This window comes from Cloeon dipterum, chromosome 1, assembly GCF_949628265.1.
Source record: "Cloeon dipterum chromosome 1, ieCloDipt1.1, whole genome shotgun sequence".
Classification (NCBI taxonomy): Eukaryota; Metazoa; Arthropoda; class Insecta; order Ephemeroptera; family Baetidae; genus Cloeon; species Cloeon dipterum.
This window is the reverse complement of record NC_088786.1, coordinates 8,441,497-8,457,367: the sequence shown is the minus strand read 5'-3', so window position 1 is coordinate 8,457,367 and position 15,871 is coordinate 8,441,497. Positions and strand designations below refer to the sequence as shown.

Genomic DNA, 15,871 nt, shown 5'->3' with positions numbered 1-15,871 from the left:
ACAAAAAACTTCAAATTTGCAATAGCAACGTGATTATTTCTTTAGGAAAACATGAAATTTGCGTAACAAATAGATAGTCACTCTAGTAACCCCACAGCCAGCCAAGAAGTCCGTTCGAGCCTTGCTGCTGTTGCTGCTGGTCTGGAAACAAAAGGAACAAAGACACTATATTTGAACAAGTTCTTTTACGAATTTTTAAACGAAAATAATTTCAAGCTGCTTATCATATGAAGAAATAATGCTAAAATGGCTTCTAAACTTTTAATCGTATTTCAAAATATAAATAAATCTGTACGGATTTTACAAACAGTAGAATAGCATTTTTTAAATCTTGAAATGATCTTAATCAATAAAATAAAAACATATAAACATTTAAATTCCCTGTGAAACCCTCTAAGCATCTCTAAAAGCCTTTAAAACAAATTTTAAAACCGTGAAATAATAGTTTTAATTTCCTCAGTCCAAATATAACTTTTTGTGAAGCATGTTTGCAATTCAATCTTGCAATAATTTAAATAAAAATTACTTTTCATTTTTTCTGTAAAGAATAAAAGAGTTACAAAGCGAACCTTCAATCTGTAAAGCTCTCTGCTGCTGAGGCGAGTGGCGTTGGGGCAAGAAGGCAGCCTGCTGCTCAGTGAATCTCGCCTCCTGTTCGCCCCTCAAGGAAACATCGCGCTTGTGGCCAACGGAATGTAATTCATGAAGCCTGCGAACAAAAGAAAAACAAAATTTTAGCACGTGCCAAATCATAGAGGGGTTTTGCACATTTGTTCTCTAATAGCGTATCTATTTTGACAAACACAGCAAGAAGAACCAAATTATGATAATTTTTTAATGTAGAATGTATACCCATCAAAGTTGATAAAAACTAAAATAAGACCGCACAAAGAGAAATTTATCAAATAAGCTACATATTATAAGATATCTATAAAACCACAATATCTAAGAAATTTATGTTATAATTTGTGGAGAATTTTTATAGAATTAAACGATCAAGGGAAATTTTTAATACGAAGGCGTCAGAGAGTTATGGAATGGAGCTCCGGAACAATCCTCTTAATTAGCTCAAGAAATACTTTTAAATCGAATTTTGGCCGGAAAAATCGCTAATAGCTCATTGGTAGCTCGGAATAGTAACTTTAAACAAAGACCCATTATTATTTAGAAAAATAAAATAAATTAATTCAAGTTTTTATTAAAATTTATAAAAATATTTAAATTCACCATACACCAAGGAAGCTGCATTTAATTTCTTCTAACAGAAAAAAAGCAAAAGAATAAAATTGGTGCAAAATCACAGTTAAAAAAAATCGTTTCTAGAGAACTGTTGTTTCTTTGCTTTGAATATTTAAAAACATTTATTTGCTTACTTCATCTGCAAATCTTCCGACTGTCCATCAGTCTCCTTGAGCTGCTCCTCGTGCGCGGCGTTGAGCCTGAGGGCGCTGGAGAGGCGCAGCTGGAGCGTGTCCCGCTCTTCCATCAGGGCCATCAGCTCGAGGGTGAGTTCATCGCAGCGAACATCCCGTTGGTGCAGCTGGTACAGTGCCGAGTCCAGCTCCGACTGCAGGGTGTCCGAGCCTCTCATCGTCAGGCTCAACACCTCCTGCATCTTCACCTCGAGCGCACCACGCAGCTGCGCTACCAGGGCCGCCAGGGATTCGCTTTCCTTCTGCTTAGCGCGCAGGGCCTCGGCCAGCTTCTCTACCTCGGCAGGGGTTGTTTGAGTGGGCAAAGGAGGCGATTGTTGTTGCTCTTTCGCCTCAACTGGAGGGGCATCCGTGTTTGACGAGCTCTCGGACACGGCGACTTCTTCAGTCATGGTGGCCATTTCAGTCATGCTCGGCGGGGGAATCACTCTGGCTGCTTCTATGATGGGAGCTGTTGCTGCTGTCACGATTTCTTCCACACTAAAACACAGATAAAATGGGAATGTTGAGCAAGGTTGGGGTTTAAAAAGCCTAGTTACCTTGGTGTGCTGTTTTTAAGCGTCTCATTCAAATCAGTCGCCGCTTGCAGTTTGGCTTCCAATTCCTTCAACTTCTCCTCATCCATCTGCTTCATCCTTTCAAGGTCTGCACACCTTTCCCGCGACTTTATCAGATTTTCTTGCAAAACTATCGACTCAGCTTCCGTCTCCTCGTCACCGGCAATATGCTCCTCCAGCTCCTTGCACCGCAAGTACATGTCTTGCAACTGTCTTTCGAGCGTCTCCACCCTGTCATCCTGGCTCCAGTCGGCAGCTTCTTGTTCCAGGGCCAGCCGCTCGGCTTTCAGGCGCTCGATCTCGCCGTCCAAATGCTTCTTTGACTCACTGAGCCTGAGGTTTGCGTCCTTCAAAGTTTCAGTCTTTGCCGCCAAAACAGAACGCTCAGCTTGCGTTTCAGATAATTCCTTTTGCAAGGCAGCAATTTGCGACTGAAAACATGTTTTAGATTTAGAGTAAAAAATCCAGTTTTTATTTTGGTTTTTCTAAAAATCATTTGAATATTTACGGATGAATATTTATGTATAAAAAATTTGATTTTCGATGGCAGTTTTGCAGTTTTTGGAATTCAGATATCAATTTTTCTATACCCACCAATAAAATAAATATTTAACTTAAATTTTAAATCAGTAACTTAGAATTATTTTTTCAACTGGCCAAAAATCGTCTTGCTTCTGATATAAAATTACCTGAAGTTCCTCTTCCATCACCTTGTCAAGGTCAGACGCAGGCTTCTTTTGCTCCTTCATCAACTTGAGCTGCTTGAGCGCCTTGCCACATCGGATTTGCGACGCACGCAAGTCTTCAGTGAGCTTTGCCTGCACCTCCTCCGCCTCCTGCAACTGCTTCTGCAGCTCGGCCACCAAGTAGGCATTGGAATTTTCCGTGGGGGCAAAAGGTTGGTGCACTGGCTCTTGCCAAGCGTCTTCTCCCCACGTAACCTCGTCAGTGATAATGGAAGACTTGTTTAATTGCTAATGAAATATTTTTGTAGAGCTGGGATTTTTTATAATTTTGGTGCAAACCTGAGCTTCATTTAATTGCTCGGTCAACTGTCCAACTTGGAGCATGAGACTGGCAACTTGCGCCTCATGGCTTTTCTTCTCTTGCTCTAAACACTCCTGGAGGTTGTTGTTGATCGACTCGAGCTCAGAGAGTTTGGAATGGATTTCCACCTCTTTTCTCTGCTGGTCCGTCTGGATTTGAGTTATCAAAAACTGTAAAAATAATAGTGAGAATTAACAACCAATTAATTTCACAAGAAATCCTGGTAATTGTTTTTTTTTTCAAATAATTACAAGGTTCAAGCAAAATGATGGTTTTTTGTTCAATTTATTCATTTGAAATTGACGAATAAATGCATTCTTTTTCTTAGCTATTAACCACCATTGAACGATTAAAGGAGCCACAAAATGCAATTTTAAGCCATATAAACCACACCTAAAGCGCCTAAATCGCTAAAAGTCTGAGGAAAATTGCATAATTATATTTCACATCAGGAACTTTCTCTCTCAAATTATCTATTTGGTGTAATTCTATAGCCCAAACATGTTTTTGATCAGTTTTCCTGTCAAATTACTTTTTTCACATCCGAAAGTCAATTTCGTGGCTATTTTTATACTATTTCGGATATTTCGTGAGTTTTTATTTATTCAACAAAAATAATAATAGTTTTTATTTATTCAACAAAAATAAAAAGATATATTTTCCTACCTGGCTCTCATTTAAGTTTTTCTGAAGTTGCTCCTTGCTCGCGTTGCTCTGGGCGAGGCTCTCTTCCATTTTTTTAATGTGAGAGTTCAACTCAATGCAGTGATTTTCGTAACTAGCAACTTGCTGGCCGATCATCTGGAGTGCTTGGTCCTTTTCCCCGACTGTCCACCTGAGTTGCTCAAGCTCATTTGAAACACTCGCCATATGTGCGTTCATGCCTTCCATGGCATTTTGTTGGTTTTGGTGAGAGAGCAACTGAGCATGCAGGTCTCCATTCTGTTTGAGCAACTGCTCTTTTTCTTCAGAAGATGTCTTCAAATCCACCTTAATAAATTGTAATAAAATAATTATTGCAAATGAAGCTACCATTCAAATTTTAGCCGCAAGAGGATAAAAGACTATTTTTATATATCAAATAAAAACAAACAAAAAATGAGAAGGTACAGACCAGCATTGAGAAAATATCATTCCGTTTCGAGGTTTTATTTTCCTATTTAACAACTTAAAAAATGAATGAGACATTTTTAAGAAACTCACCTCCAAAGATTGTAATTTAGCTCTGAACTCCTCTAAGGCTTGTTCCCGACTGCCATCCACAGCCTTTCGATCCTCAAGATCCCTAGTCAGCAAGGTCACAGACGATTGATAACTCTCAAGTTCTGATTTCTGAGTGTCGATGAAAGACTGGAGCTCATTTATTTGGGCAACATGAACTTGGATTTGTTGGTTCAGGTTCTCCTTTTCAGCATTTAATGACCTCAGGGTCTCCTACAAATTTACAATTAATTAAAAAGTCACCTCTTTTTAATTTAATTACATCTTGAATATTTTCCGTGGACTGCTTCAGATTGCTCAGTTCCTCTTGCAAGCTCCACAACTCTGACTGAACACTCTCCTTTTCTAGGCCCAAGTTCTCGATCTGCTCGTAGAGCTCATTGTTGGCAGATTCTAGGCCGGTGATGTGTTCTTTCAAGAACTGCATCTCTTTATTCCAACTCTCCATGGCCGCTTGGTGGTCTTTGTGGTTCTGTCCAGCCTGGGAGGCAGACGCGGACGCCTCATCTTCGGCCTGCTCCAAGCGTGACTTCAGAGAGGTAGTTTCATCGGCATACCTAGGCGAAATATAGAAATAAGGAATGATACTTCTGCATGTTTTCTGGACAATGCAAGTTAGGATCTTTGTAAGAACGAAATATTTTCAATTTCCTAATTTGGTTTTAGCAAGGAAAAAATTAAATAAAAAATACATCGGGGCGTATTTTTCTACTAGAAAAACATTTTGGTCTAAAATTGTCCTTATCAATAATTTTCAATCAAAAAGTCTACTATTTGCATAATAGGATTAATTTTCAAGTTTATCGAATCAAGCAGTGCCGGAAATTTTAAAAAGGTTTATAAATCTTTAAGAGAATTTTAACGGTCTTCACTTTTAAGATTCACGCACAGTATTAGGGCAGGGGAAATAAGACGGTTGACCTTTTTTGTTAATGCGTCGGAGACAATTTTAGACATGAGATTTGCACGAATCAAATTAAAGACATTAAATTAACACTTAAAATCGTCTAAAACCATTTTGAGAGCCAAAACGCGTCTAAAATGTCGTGTTGATAAAGAAATGTCGTTCTAAAGATCTTAACAACGCGCAAAATTGTTGCTGGTGCGTTTGTATTTTTTTTTGTCAAAATCTAATTTTAAGGAGTTTATTATTCTAAATAACAAAATCGTTTTATATACTGATATTAAAAACAATTTTAGTAGAATATAAAAAATCATACCTTCTTTGAAGTTTGTCGTGCTCCTGTCGCAAACTTTCCAGCTGCGACAGCGTTTCCGACGCGCTCTCGAGCTGCACAGCGCTCTCCTCAAGCCTCGCCCTGAGCTGGCGCACCTCCTCCTGCGCGTAACTCCTGGCCTGCGACTCCTGCTCCTGGTACTGCCTGCTCTGTTCCAGCTCTCGACGCAGATCACTTATCTGCATCTCCAAGGACGCGATCTGTTGGTCCGCCATGGCGATTCGGCCCTCCTCCTCCGTGACAACGGAGTTTGCCCTGGCCAGCGCCTCCTGCACCTGCTGCGCTTCACCCAGACTCTGGTTCAGCTGAGCGAGGCTCTGCTGCGACTCCTCAGTCAGGACGGCGATCCGCTCCTCCAGCTGGCTCGCCCGCTGCTCCTTGGCGGCGATCTGGGCCTGCAGAGACTCGACTTCGGCCTCGTGCTCCGTGGCCTTGAGCGCCAGCGTCTGCTGCACGCGCGCCAGGGCTTCTGAGGCTTCTTTATAAATCATTTCTTGAGCAGAACGCTCTTGTTCCAGCCGCTCGATCTCATCACACAATGCAGATTTCTCTCTTGATGCAGCGTCCACGACATCTTGCAACTCTTGGGAGCTGTTTGTCACTTTTTGGGCAACCAGGCTCTCCACCTCGGCCGTTAGCTGCTTGTACGCCTTTTCAGCCTGCTCTAGCCGCTCCTCCAGTTCAACTGTTTTCATATTGGCCCGCACGGCCGTGCATTCGCTGTCCTGCACCATCGTTTTGGCCGCTTCCAGCTCGGTTTGGAGCTCAGCCTCAGATGCACGCAATTGTTGCAGCTCTAGAAAAACAAAGAGTCAAATGTACATTATATTTGGGTTCTTCTATTATTTACCAAACAAGATTTTTTGATTAAATTAACTTCTCAGAACCCAAAAACCTATGAAAGGACACCAAAATTATTTATTTAGGAAAATTGTTCGTGTCCTAACGCACAGGGTATCGTCAGGATTGGACCTTGAAGGCTGTTTTCAACCTCTATAGATTCAATTTGGTTTCCATTAGTATGCTCATGAAAAGGTACATTTTAAATTTAAGGGTCAAGCACGGCACAGAGGTTTCAAACTGCGTGTGAAGAAAAATACAACCCATATCGAGCGTTTTATTTTTTTTTTAAATTGTCAAGTGAAAGTTTTAAGAAGGCAACTTCAGTAGTAATTTAAACAAAAGACAATCCCTCTTTCTGTGTTTTGAGCACACTTACCTGCATAATTAGTCGCATTTGTTTCTTCTAGTTCCCTCAAATTTTTTGATTGAACTTCAAGCGTAGACATTTGTTGGGCCGTAAGTGCTTCCAGTTCACTAACCTTCTCTCTCAACAACATTTCGGAAGCTGTGAATGATTAATTAATTTTTAAAATTATTTTTTAAGAGAATAACGGCCAATTTTAAATTTTAAACTTGTCCAACCTTTTATTTCTTCAAAGTCGACTAGAAGTAACTGCAAATTTCCCTTTTCCTCTTCGAGCTCTGCAACCTTTTGCTCCAACTCTTGAACGTTGCCACTTTGCTGCAGCTTCTGCTCCAAATTCTTAAGTTTCTTCGCGTATGCAACTTTGGCTTTGGTCAAGAGCTTGGCACTGTCTTCAAGCTTGGATTTAAGGGCATTTACTTCCTCCGCAGCACTGGCAGAAATTTCTTCAATCTATTATTTTAAAGGCCGTTTATTTTTGAAATTCTAAACAGCAATTAGACTTTACCTTGGCCTCCAATTCCTCGATTCGCTCTTTGTCCTGCGGAAGGCCTTGGGAGAGAACTTCGTGACTCTTTGTTTGCAAAGCTACGATTTTGTGCTGCAACTCTGCATTGCGGGTGCACAAATCGAAACGAATTGTCTCTAGTTGCGACAGTCTAAAACCAGAGGGAATGCTCAGTCAATAAGGAGTGGATTTCCTATGAATTTCTACAAAAAAAAGCTTGAATATTATGTCAAAGACTTGAGAAAATGTTTTTTATTTTGGAAAAATCTATGGCACTGATTTAAATAATTTTTTATTAAGAACGGGATATTTTGTGGTGAAAAAAGTATTTTCAATTATTTCAATTTTAGGAAACAGAAAATTCTATTTTTTATCATAAATTTCAGTTGCAATTAATAAGAAAACTTTTTAATTTTAATGGAGAAATTTTCATGGGTCAACAGTTAATTTCCTTTCTGATTTAATTTCAGAATTATTAAACCTTGAAAATTTTATTTTTCTCAATAAAATTATTGGAAACTTCTGGCTAAATTCCTACCTTTGCTCCTTTGCGGCCAAATTCTCTGCAAGGCGAAGTTTCTCCTGCTTCAATTGTTCCTCCTGCGTGGCCAAAACAGCCTTCAACTCGGCAACCTCCTTGAGCGCGTCCTCCAACTGGTGAACAGCAATAGAATGCTTGTGGCCTAAGTCCTCCTGCACCAAAGCGACAGCTCTGGTCCTCGCTTCGAGCACGGACTCTTTCTCTCTGAGCGTTTCCTGCAAATCAACGTTACTCCCCACTCTTTTATGCAATAAATTAAATTTAAAACCACCTCATAATCCATTATGCTTCTTTCCAGCTCCAATATCTTGTTATTTAACTCGATGATTTTGTTGTCTCTCTCCATAACATGAGCGTACAGCTCTCTACCCTCTTCCGAAGTCGGCTGCAATTCAATACGGTCACGGATCAATTCATGGCTCATCTGTTTTGACAGAATCTAGAATTACGTTTATCATCGGCCGGTTTTCTTGCGCATCCCTGGTGCGTCTAACTTCCTCCAAGGCCAAGTCTTTCTCTGTCAGCTGGGCGCTGAGCAACTCCACCATTCCCTCGACACTCTGCTTGTGCTCGTTGATCAGCTTGCCTCGCTGCTCCAAAATCGCCCTGCAAGCACGTGAGTTTTAATTTAATTTTCCAAGGAATGATAGGCCCAAAATATTGAATAATTATTATTAAAGAGAAATAATACCACACATATTCGCGTACTGTTCAGCAATGGTTTTGGGCCAAAAATCAATTTTACTAATTTAATTACCCCAAAATGTAGTTTTTACTATCAACTTTCCAGTTTAAATCTAAAAATTAGACCTGTTCTCCTCCATCTGCTTCCTGAGCAGAGTCATCTTGCTGCTCGGCCCTTTTTCAGGGGTAATATCCAGGGCCATCAAACTCTTGTTGTCTTCCTTTTTCTTGCTGGGACGGTGGGAAGATCTGATTCGGGAAAGAGTTGCGGCGTAGTCCTGCATAATTTAAATGTAATATTTTAATTACAGGTCCTAGAAGATGCTTCTCAGATGCTACTTGCCTGTACTTTTTTCTCGTTCGAGGAAGCGGTTTGTTCCCTTTGCAGCAGTGTGTCCCGCATTTGCTCAATCATGCTCTGCTGAGCCGCGAACTGATCCTCCAGCTCAGCAACATTCGGCACCGAGTCGTCCATGGTTTTGGTGTTCAGTGCTGACTGAAACTTGATTGTAATAAAGCGACATTATTAAAAAAATAAAAATAAACAAGTTATATGTACTTGAGTGTTTGTTATTGCTTCGTGGACTAAAAGAACTAGTTTAGAAACAACTATGAAGAGCAAAACACACCACATTCCGAGTGGTGAGCAGCATTATTGAGTTTTATCTTTTTCTCTGCAGGTAAGGAAGTTCAAAAGTGATACTTTACATATATTGGATTGAGCAAACATAAAAGTGTCGCGTCTAACAAGGTGATCGGGTTTTCTGTTGTTAGCGTAGGAATTGTAAAAAATACTGATATTTACACACCTTTATACCGTGATAAAATTCAATATCAAGACATGTTCGTTCGTTTTACTCGTTTTCGCATTGTTTTGGTGACAAAATCAAGGAAAATATCTGGATCAAAATTACTGCCCCGTAAGATCCTTCACTTTCACTTGTGTTTTTGTCCAGCTGGTGCTTCCATACGTCACTGCTACTGCTGGGTAGACGTGTCTCGGCTCGTTCGTACAGTCGCGCCACCAATAGGCAGAGAGCAAAACAAAAATCATGTACCGGTTAAACCGGTTTTAAGATGCAGTTTTTTAAAATATTTATTTTATATGCATTTTAATTCAAATCTAGATAAAAACTTATAATTAAATGAAAGTATTTTTTAAGAGAAAATTCATTTAAGGACAAATAAATTAAACTGCCCGTAGGTTTACATGATTTTAACCGGTTTGTAAATTTTTCTCAGCCAATCACCGTTCTCCAATTGGCAGCTAGGAGGGCGTAGCCTTCGAGAAGGACGTTCCATTGAAAAAGGACAAGGACCGCTTGCCGGTCCCTTGGATTGGAGTCATCGACAGACAGAGACAGACAGACGCGACTGATCGCCCTTACAGGAGGGCCGACGGTAGAGATGGGACAGCACGTGACCAGGACCGACTTCGAATGGAGCTACACGGAGGAACCGCACGCGAGCAGGAGGAAGGAAATCCTAGGTGCGTTGACACCAACAACTTCTTGTTGCTCTGTTTGGCCTATTATTATGTAACTCTTTGGATACACCCCTGTCATGAATGTTTTCAACGAATATTTTCTCGTGACCGCCGGCGCGCCGGCTCTTATTATCCCTCGGTTTATTTAAATTGGGTTCTTGAACGCCCTCGATTTTGGCATTGAAATTTGATACTTAATTTTCATGCTTCACTTCACGTAGACCAGAGAAAGCAATTTCCGCTTAGGGGTTGATACGGTTGTGGTCGATTCGGGGCATGCAACGTTAGCCTGTCTGGCGCGAAATCACGTGCACAGTTGTAAACAGGTGGGCTTTGAATCACGCGAGAATTACTGTCAGATAAGATTTTTATCAATAGAGTATTGCATAAAAATATTGGTTCGTTTTCCCACGAAAAATGAGTCACGTGATTCATTATGTGACGCCTAAACGAGGAAAAAATTATTTAAAATTTTAACTGTCAGCTTATTGTTAGAGATTATAAATTTAAGACAAAATAAAACATCAAGTCTCGTCGAGGCGTCGAGAGACAATAATTCCTGTAATCTTCGTAATATTTTATGTGTTATAGAAATTGACCAAATTAATATATTAGCAGTTGTATAAGTCCTGTCTCAATGCTTGTGCTCTTTTGCATGCGTGCGTTTGTAGAGTCACGTTATCGTTATCTTTGAATACTGATTCAATTGATACCTGTAGCATTATTATGTTACAAATTGCACGTAGAAAGAAACGTGGGAGATATTTTAACTGTCTGGCTCGCCTGAAGACTAATCATTTTTATTGTTGGAATGGAGCCCAATAAAACGATCGACTTATTTGCTTTTTTATCTGCCGACTAACTCGAAGATCTAATAGTACCCTATTGTATAGCTATTCCGAATTTTTTTTTATGATTTTACTCTACTTTTTAAATAATGGTTCATCAAAAGTAAATGTTCTTGATGAAATTAAATCCAGAATTCAAAAGCCAAACTCAAACGTGTTTTTAAAAACTGTATACTTTTTATAATTTTAAAGAGGAGTGATACTGCAAAAGCCTGTAAAATCCTTGTTGCCAATGCATGAACAGTTCATGAGTTACTCATCCCCTAGAATTCAGTTGAAGCCAAAATTGACCTAAAGTAGCACAGTACATTTTTGAGAAAAGTGGCTGCAAATAGTTAGCATGCGTTTCAAATGACGAAGACCATCTCCCTACTTGAAATACAATTTTGTTTCAAAACAATTAGTTTCCCTAAAAAGGGGCATACTCTTTAGTATAGATTTTGACTAGAGGAACCATATTCTGCCAAGAAAATTTGGTCGTGCGCTATAAAATTTAAAAAATTTCAATTGTTGCCTTGTATCAATCTACTTTAACCCCATGAAACGGATATTCAGATATTAAGCCAAAATAGTCAGAAAATTAATTGACGCTCTTGAGAATGAGAAAACACAATGCCAAAAGAGTTAAGTTTTCATATAAACATTCCTCGTGGCTTTTCCGATAGCAATTTTACCTACTTTTCAAATAAAATCAATCTTAATTGTGCCTTGCAATTCCCGCCCACCAAAAACCAGCTTCTCCTATAATATTTCCCGATAAATAATTGAAAATAATGTAGTGTAATTTTGTAATTTGGTATAAATATAAATCCAAGCCAATGAGAGGCGAAGAAAATATTAAACCGTTAAAAAACAAAATAAATTATTAGGAAGAAAAATTATTGGTCTGGCATCTGGCGCTAGTTTAAAAATATTTTCCCTCGATATATTCGCTGCCACATCCCTATGGACCTGAGCGTGGAATTCTACGTTTTAGTTTTTAGCGAAACCAGTCGATTCGTGAACCACGCACAGTGGTGGAAATTTTTCGATTCTTCGATTTTATCAATTTTTAAAGATATCAAGAAATCGGCCTAAAATTTCAAAATTAATTTTAATATACAAGCAAATAGAAAGAAATAAAATAGAGCAAATAAATATAACGTGTTTTAAAATTTGGTTAAATTTTCTACATTTTCCATACAGACTCAAAATTTCTTCCATAATTTTTCATTTGGCGAAAAAAATTGTTAACGAAAGGCGTAGAATAACAAATATTTCGATTTTTCCTACCAACAAAAATGAAGCTACATGACATGGTAGTTTGATTATACATATTATAATCTTTGCAAAGGTATAACTAATTATTTCCGGATTAATATAAAAATTCGAGGCTGATTAATTTTTAAACTGAAATATATTTTTTCATTAACCTAAAAAAATTGTTGCAAATCCTTTAGAAAAATTTCGCTTATACCCCTTGTGCACACAATATCAAGTAGTATATTATCACGTATCAATTATCTTTCGATCACCTAATTTGCGTATGCTTATAAGCACACCGATCTCCATCAATCGAAATCGGAGATTAAATTTGTACTGTGTCCAAGAAAATGTTTCAGCGATTAAATCTTTGCCACGTTAATTTCAACCTGACGCTTTTAGGAAGGGATGTTGACTATCAGATCATTTGCTTGTTATCAAGAAAGGATTTCAAGCATAATAGTTTGATGAGATTTTGAAGTTTCTCCTAAATTTCCATTTACTGTGACAAAAACTAGCAAATTGTGTTCTTCAAACATCAGACAACACTGCCCTGTCATTATTTTCAAACGGGATTAACAAAATAAATCCATGGCATGATTGAGAGCTCTCAATCAAAATGCTGATTTTGGGCTATTTTTAACTAGTGGCACTCGTGCGAAATCTAGTTTGCGGGCGGTCTCGTGGTTGTTATCGACGCACGTTGAATTTTCGTTATCGCGAAACGTGACAGTGCGAACGGCACACTTGCTAGGTGTACTTTCCCAGCAATAAACTCAAATAAAATGGAAACGATGAGTAAAGTGACATGACATCATTTATATTTCAACCTTGTTAAATGACGTCAAATAAAATTTCGGTCCAATTTTCCAGCAAAACACCCTGAAATAAAGCAACTTTTCGGACACGACCCAAACTTCAAATGGGTGGTTTTGGGAATGATGGCTCTGCAGGCTGTGCTCGTCATGTACGTAAAGGATTTCTCTTGGCCAATGTTGGTGCTGGCGTCCTACTGCGTCGGCGGAGTCATCAACCACTCTCTCATGCTTGGTATGCATTCCTCATTTTCTCCTTCTTCCTCTTCAACGCCAAAAATCGCGGTTGTCCCTGATTCTTAGCCACGGGCGACAACTTTTGAATTATAAGTCAAACCAAAATATAATTATGCTTGCACGTGACGTTACGTAACATTTCTTTAAATATGATTTGTTTGAAAGCGTTAAATTGGATAAAAAATGAAATTTAATAACGTAGCGTTTTGCGTCTTGTAAAATTTTATCTCTAAAACAAAAATTTAAAATTGTTTAAGAAACATTTTTTATTGAATACTTCAAATTTTGTTTATAAAGAGCATTTCATTTAAAAAAATTTAAGAACAACTACCCATGCAATGGATTACAGTTAAATTTGAAAAGGGCTGGAATTTTAACCAAAATGACCTATCATTCACAAGAATTTAAATTGAATTGTAATCATTACTGAAACTTAAACCAAAAAAACAATCTGCAAGCTATTAACATATAATATTCAATTTTCCCCTATGTGTTCTTTTGAGTCTTTGTTAAAAAATGTCTCTCAGTTTAATTAATTCCCAAATTTATTAATTTTTAGCCGTGCATGAAATCGCACACAACCAGGCATTTGGTCACGGCCAGCCGATGCTGAACCGTTGGTTCGGCATGTTTGCCAACCTTCCAATCGTTCTTCCCTTCTCAATCAGCTTCAAAATCTACCACTTGGAGCACCACAGGTACCAGGGCGACGAGATCAAGGACACAGACATCCCTACCTACCTGGAGGCGCGCCTCTTCTGCAACACATTCGGCAAGTTCTGCTGGGTGTGCTTGCAGCCCTTGTTTTACGCATTCCGCCCACTCGTCACCTATCCTAAGGCGCCAACCAGGCTCGAGGCAATCAACGTAGTCATCCAGATGATCTTCAACTTCTTAGTCTACCAATACATAGGTAACTAAAAAACTATATAATGATATAGAGATAAAAAAATAAGAAAAAAAATATAAAAAAATTAAATAAAATTCTATATTTGGCTCCTCCTGTTGGCCATAGTACACAAACAGAAGTGATATTTTCCATGATATAGACAATATAAGTAGTCAAGAGTTAATGAAAATTTATCTTACTTTGCAAAAACAGCTTCCTTGAGTACAAACCCATAAATATAAACTTTGAAACTGATATTTTACGCATAAAAAATATTTAAAACCTTTTTCCACCTTGCTATGATATTTTTCCATACCTAATAATCATTCACTTCCACTTAATTTCCAAAAATATTTTTTCGTAAAATAATTTTACTTTCCACGACCCTATATTGCCACTCATTTTTCCAGTGCTTACTAAATTTCCACTTAAATCCCCTCAGGTGGCAAAGCGCTGACCTACCTGGGCGTGGGATCGCTGCTTGCAATGGGCCTGCACCCTGTGGCTGGCCACTTTATTTCTGAGCATTATATGTTCAAGAAAGGCTACGAAACTTACTCGTATTACGGGCCACTCAATTTCATCACGTTCAACGTCGGCTACCACAATGAACACCATGACTTCCCAGCAGTTCCGGGCTCCAGGTTACCTCAGGTACGCCTATTTTCAGTGTAGAAAATATATTTTATCTTCACCATTTTTTCATTAGAATTTTAATGGCACAGTCTGACCTGACTCAAAAAACAAACTACTGGGGCTGAAATTTTTAATTAATTTTTATTTAGCAAAATGGTTTGAAAAACATGTTAAAATATTTTAAAATTGATTGATTAATCGTTTATTCCTCTCCAATGTCATTTCATATATATATTATGTAAAAGAGTAAAAAGGCAAATGTTCAAAGTGATCAAGTCACTGAAAAGTCGGCAATCAAAGAATCGTCGAGTCGTACACAGCCTACAGTATTTTTATGTTCAATTATTTAGTGAAAATATTTTAAGAAAATGGTTTTGAGTCAAAAGTTTAAAATAAAGATGGTTTAATAATATATAAGAAAAAATTGAGCTAAATTATCTTTTAATCAGCTCGGAAAATTTTGAGCAATTATTAATTTTTATGTTACATAAACATTTTGGAAAGGTCAAAATATTTTTTCCTAAAAAAATTTATGACATTTTCTATTGCATATTTGTTTTATGCAATTCTGGGACATGAAATTTGCTTAAAAATGTTTGCATAACCTGTAGATAATGTAACACTGCCTGATTTGCTTTTATCTTTTCTATTTGAAGGTGAAGAAAATAGCGCCTGAGTACTACGACAATCTGCCGCAGCACCACTCGTGGTCGGCAGTGCTGTACGACTTTATTATGGACCCCGACGTTGGTCCATATGCCCGCATCAAGCGAAAAAGCAAGGGTCTTGACTAGATCTTCAGCGCCCACTCGCCTGAAAGTACTCAAATTTGATCTGACTGTGGACCATAACCAGAATTAAGTGTGTATGAAAAATTCTGTCCTATAACGAGCGTGTGTTAATTAAGTAAATTATTTTTGTTGAACAATACGTTACGCAAACAGCGGAGTTCGCCATTTCATTCTATTGGATGAACCACACTGTCTGTCAATCACACAAGAGTGCTAAATTTTTTGAGACTATCCCGACAACAACCTGTTCTTTCGAATCAAAAACCGCAATATATATAAATGTCCTGCTGGCTATATAATATTTAACGCGTAAACAACAGTTGAAATCCGATGTGTTCAACGCTGCTGAGTTCACCATCAATGTTTGATGGCTTGAGTTACCGCGAGGAAAATAAAACTGGTGATAATACGTTGTTCGTAAACCCGTGTGTCATCATTCAGCCCCATGTGATCATGTGCACCAAAGCAAACTGAGGAGGGGCCTTCCTTTA

At 38.3% G+C, this 15,871-nt stretch overlaps 2 protein-coding genes across 3 annotated transcripts; one reads left to right on the top strand and one right to left on the bottom strand.

The window, feature by feature from the left end:
* Window positions 1–9: 9 nt before the first annotated feature.
* Window positions 10–9,133, bottom strand: LOC135934515 (early endosome antigen 1-like). 2 transcript variants are annotated; one of them, XM_065476332.1, is made up of 19 exons: window positions 8,996–9,133; window positions 8,780–8,938; window positions 8,563–8,714; window positions 8,202–8,358; window positions 8,024–8,137; window positions 7,750–7,967; window positions 7,212–7,362; window positions 6,922–7,156; window positions 6,716–6,844; window positions 5,479–6,292; window positions 4,521–4,815; window positions 4,241–4,471; window positions 3,704–4,027; window positions 3,016–3,207; window positions 2,680–2,964; window positions 1,973–2,421; window positions 1,374–1,913; window positions 570–709; window positions 10–141 (listed from the first exon to the last, which is right to left on the bottom strand). In XM_065476332.1, exons 1-19 carry the CDS (start codon window positions 9,068–9,070, stop codon window positions 83–85), a joined length of 4,719 nt encoding a protein of 1,572 aa, XP_065332404.1. In that variant the 5' UTR covers window positions 9,071–9,133; the 3' UTR covers window positions 10–82. The 2 variants fall into 2 exon arrangements, with proteins under 2 accessions (XP_065332404.1, XP_065332405.1); XM_065476333.1 differs by lacking the exon at window positions 8,996–9,133 and having other exon boundaries at window positions 8,780–8,915.
* A 555-nt stretch (window positions 9,134–9,688) lies between these two features.
* ifc (delta4-sphingolipid-FADS-like protein ifc) lies at window positions 9,689–15,802 on the top strand. The gene is made up of 5 exons (XM_065476342.1): window positions 9,689–9,925; window positions 12,886–13,062; window positions 13,624–13,977; window positions 14,396–14,607; window positions 15,246–15,802. Exons 1-5 carry the CDS (start codon window positions 9,844–9,846, stop codon window positions 15,381–15,383), a joined length of 963 nt encoding a protein of 320 aa, XP_065332414.1. The 5' UTR covers window positions 9,689–9,843; the 3' UTR covers window positions 15,384–15,802.
* The last annotated feature ends 69 nt before the right edge of the window (window positions 15,803–15,871 follow it).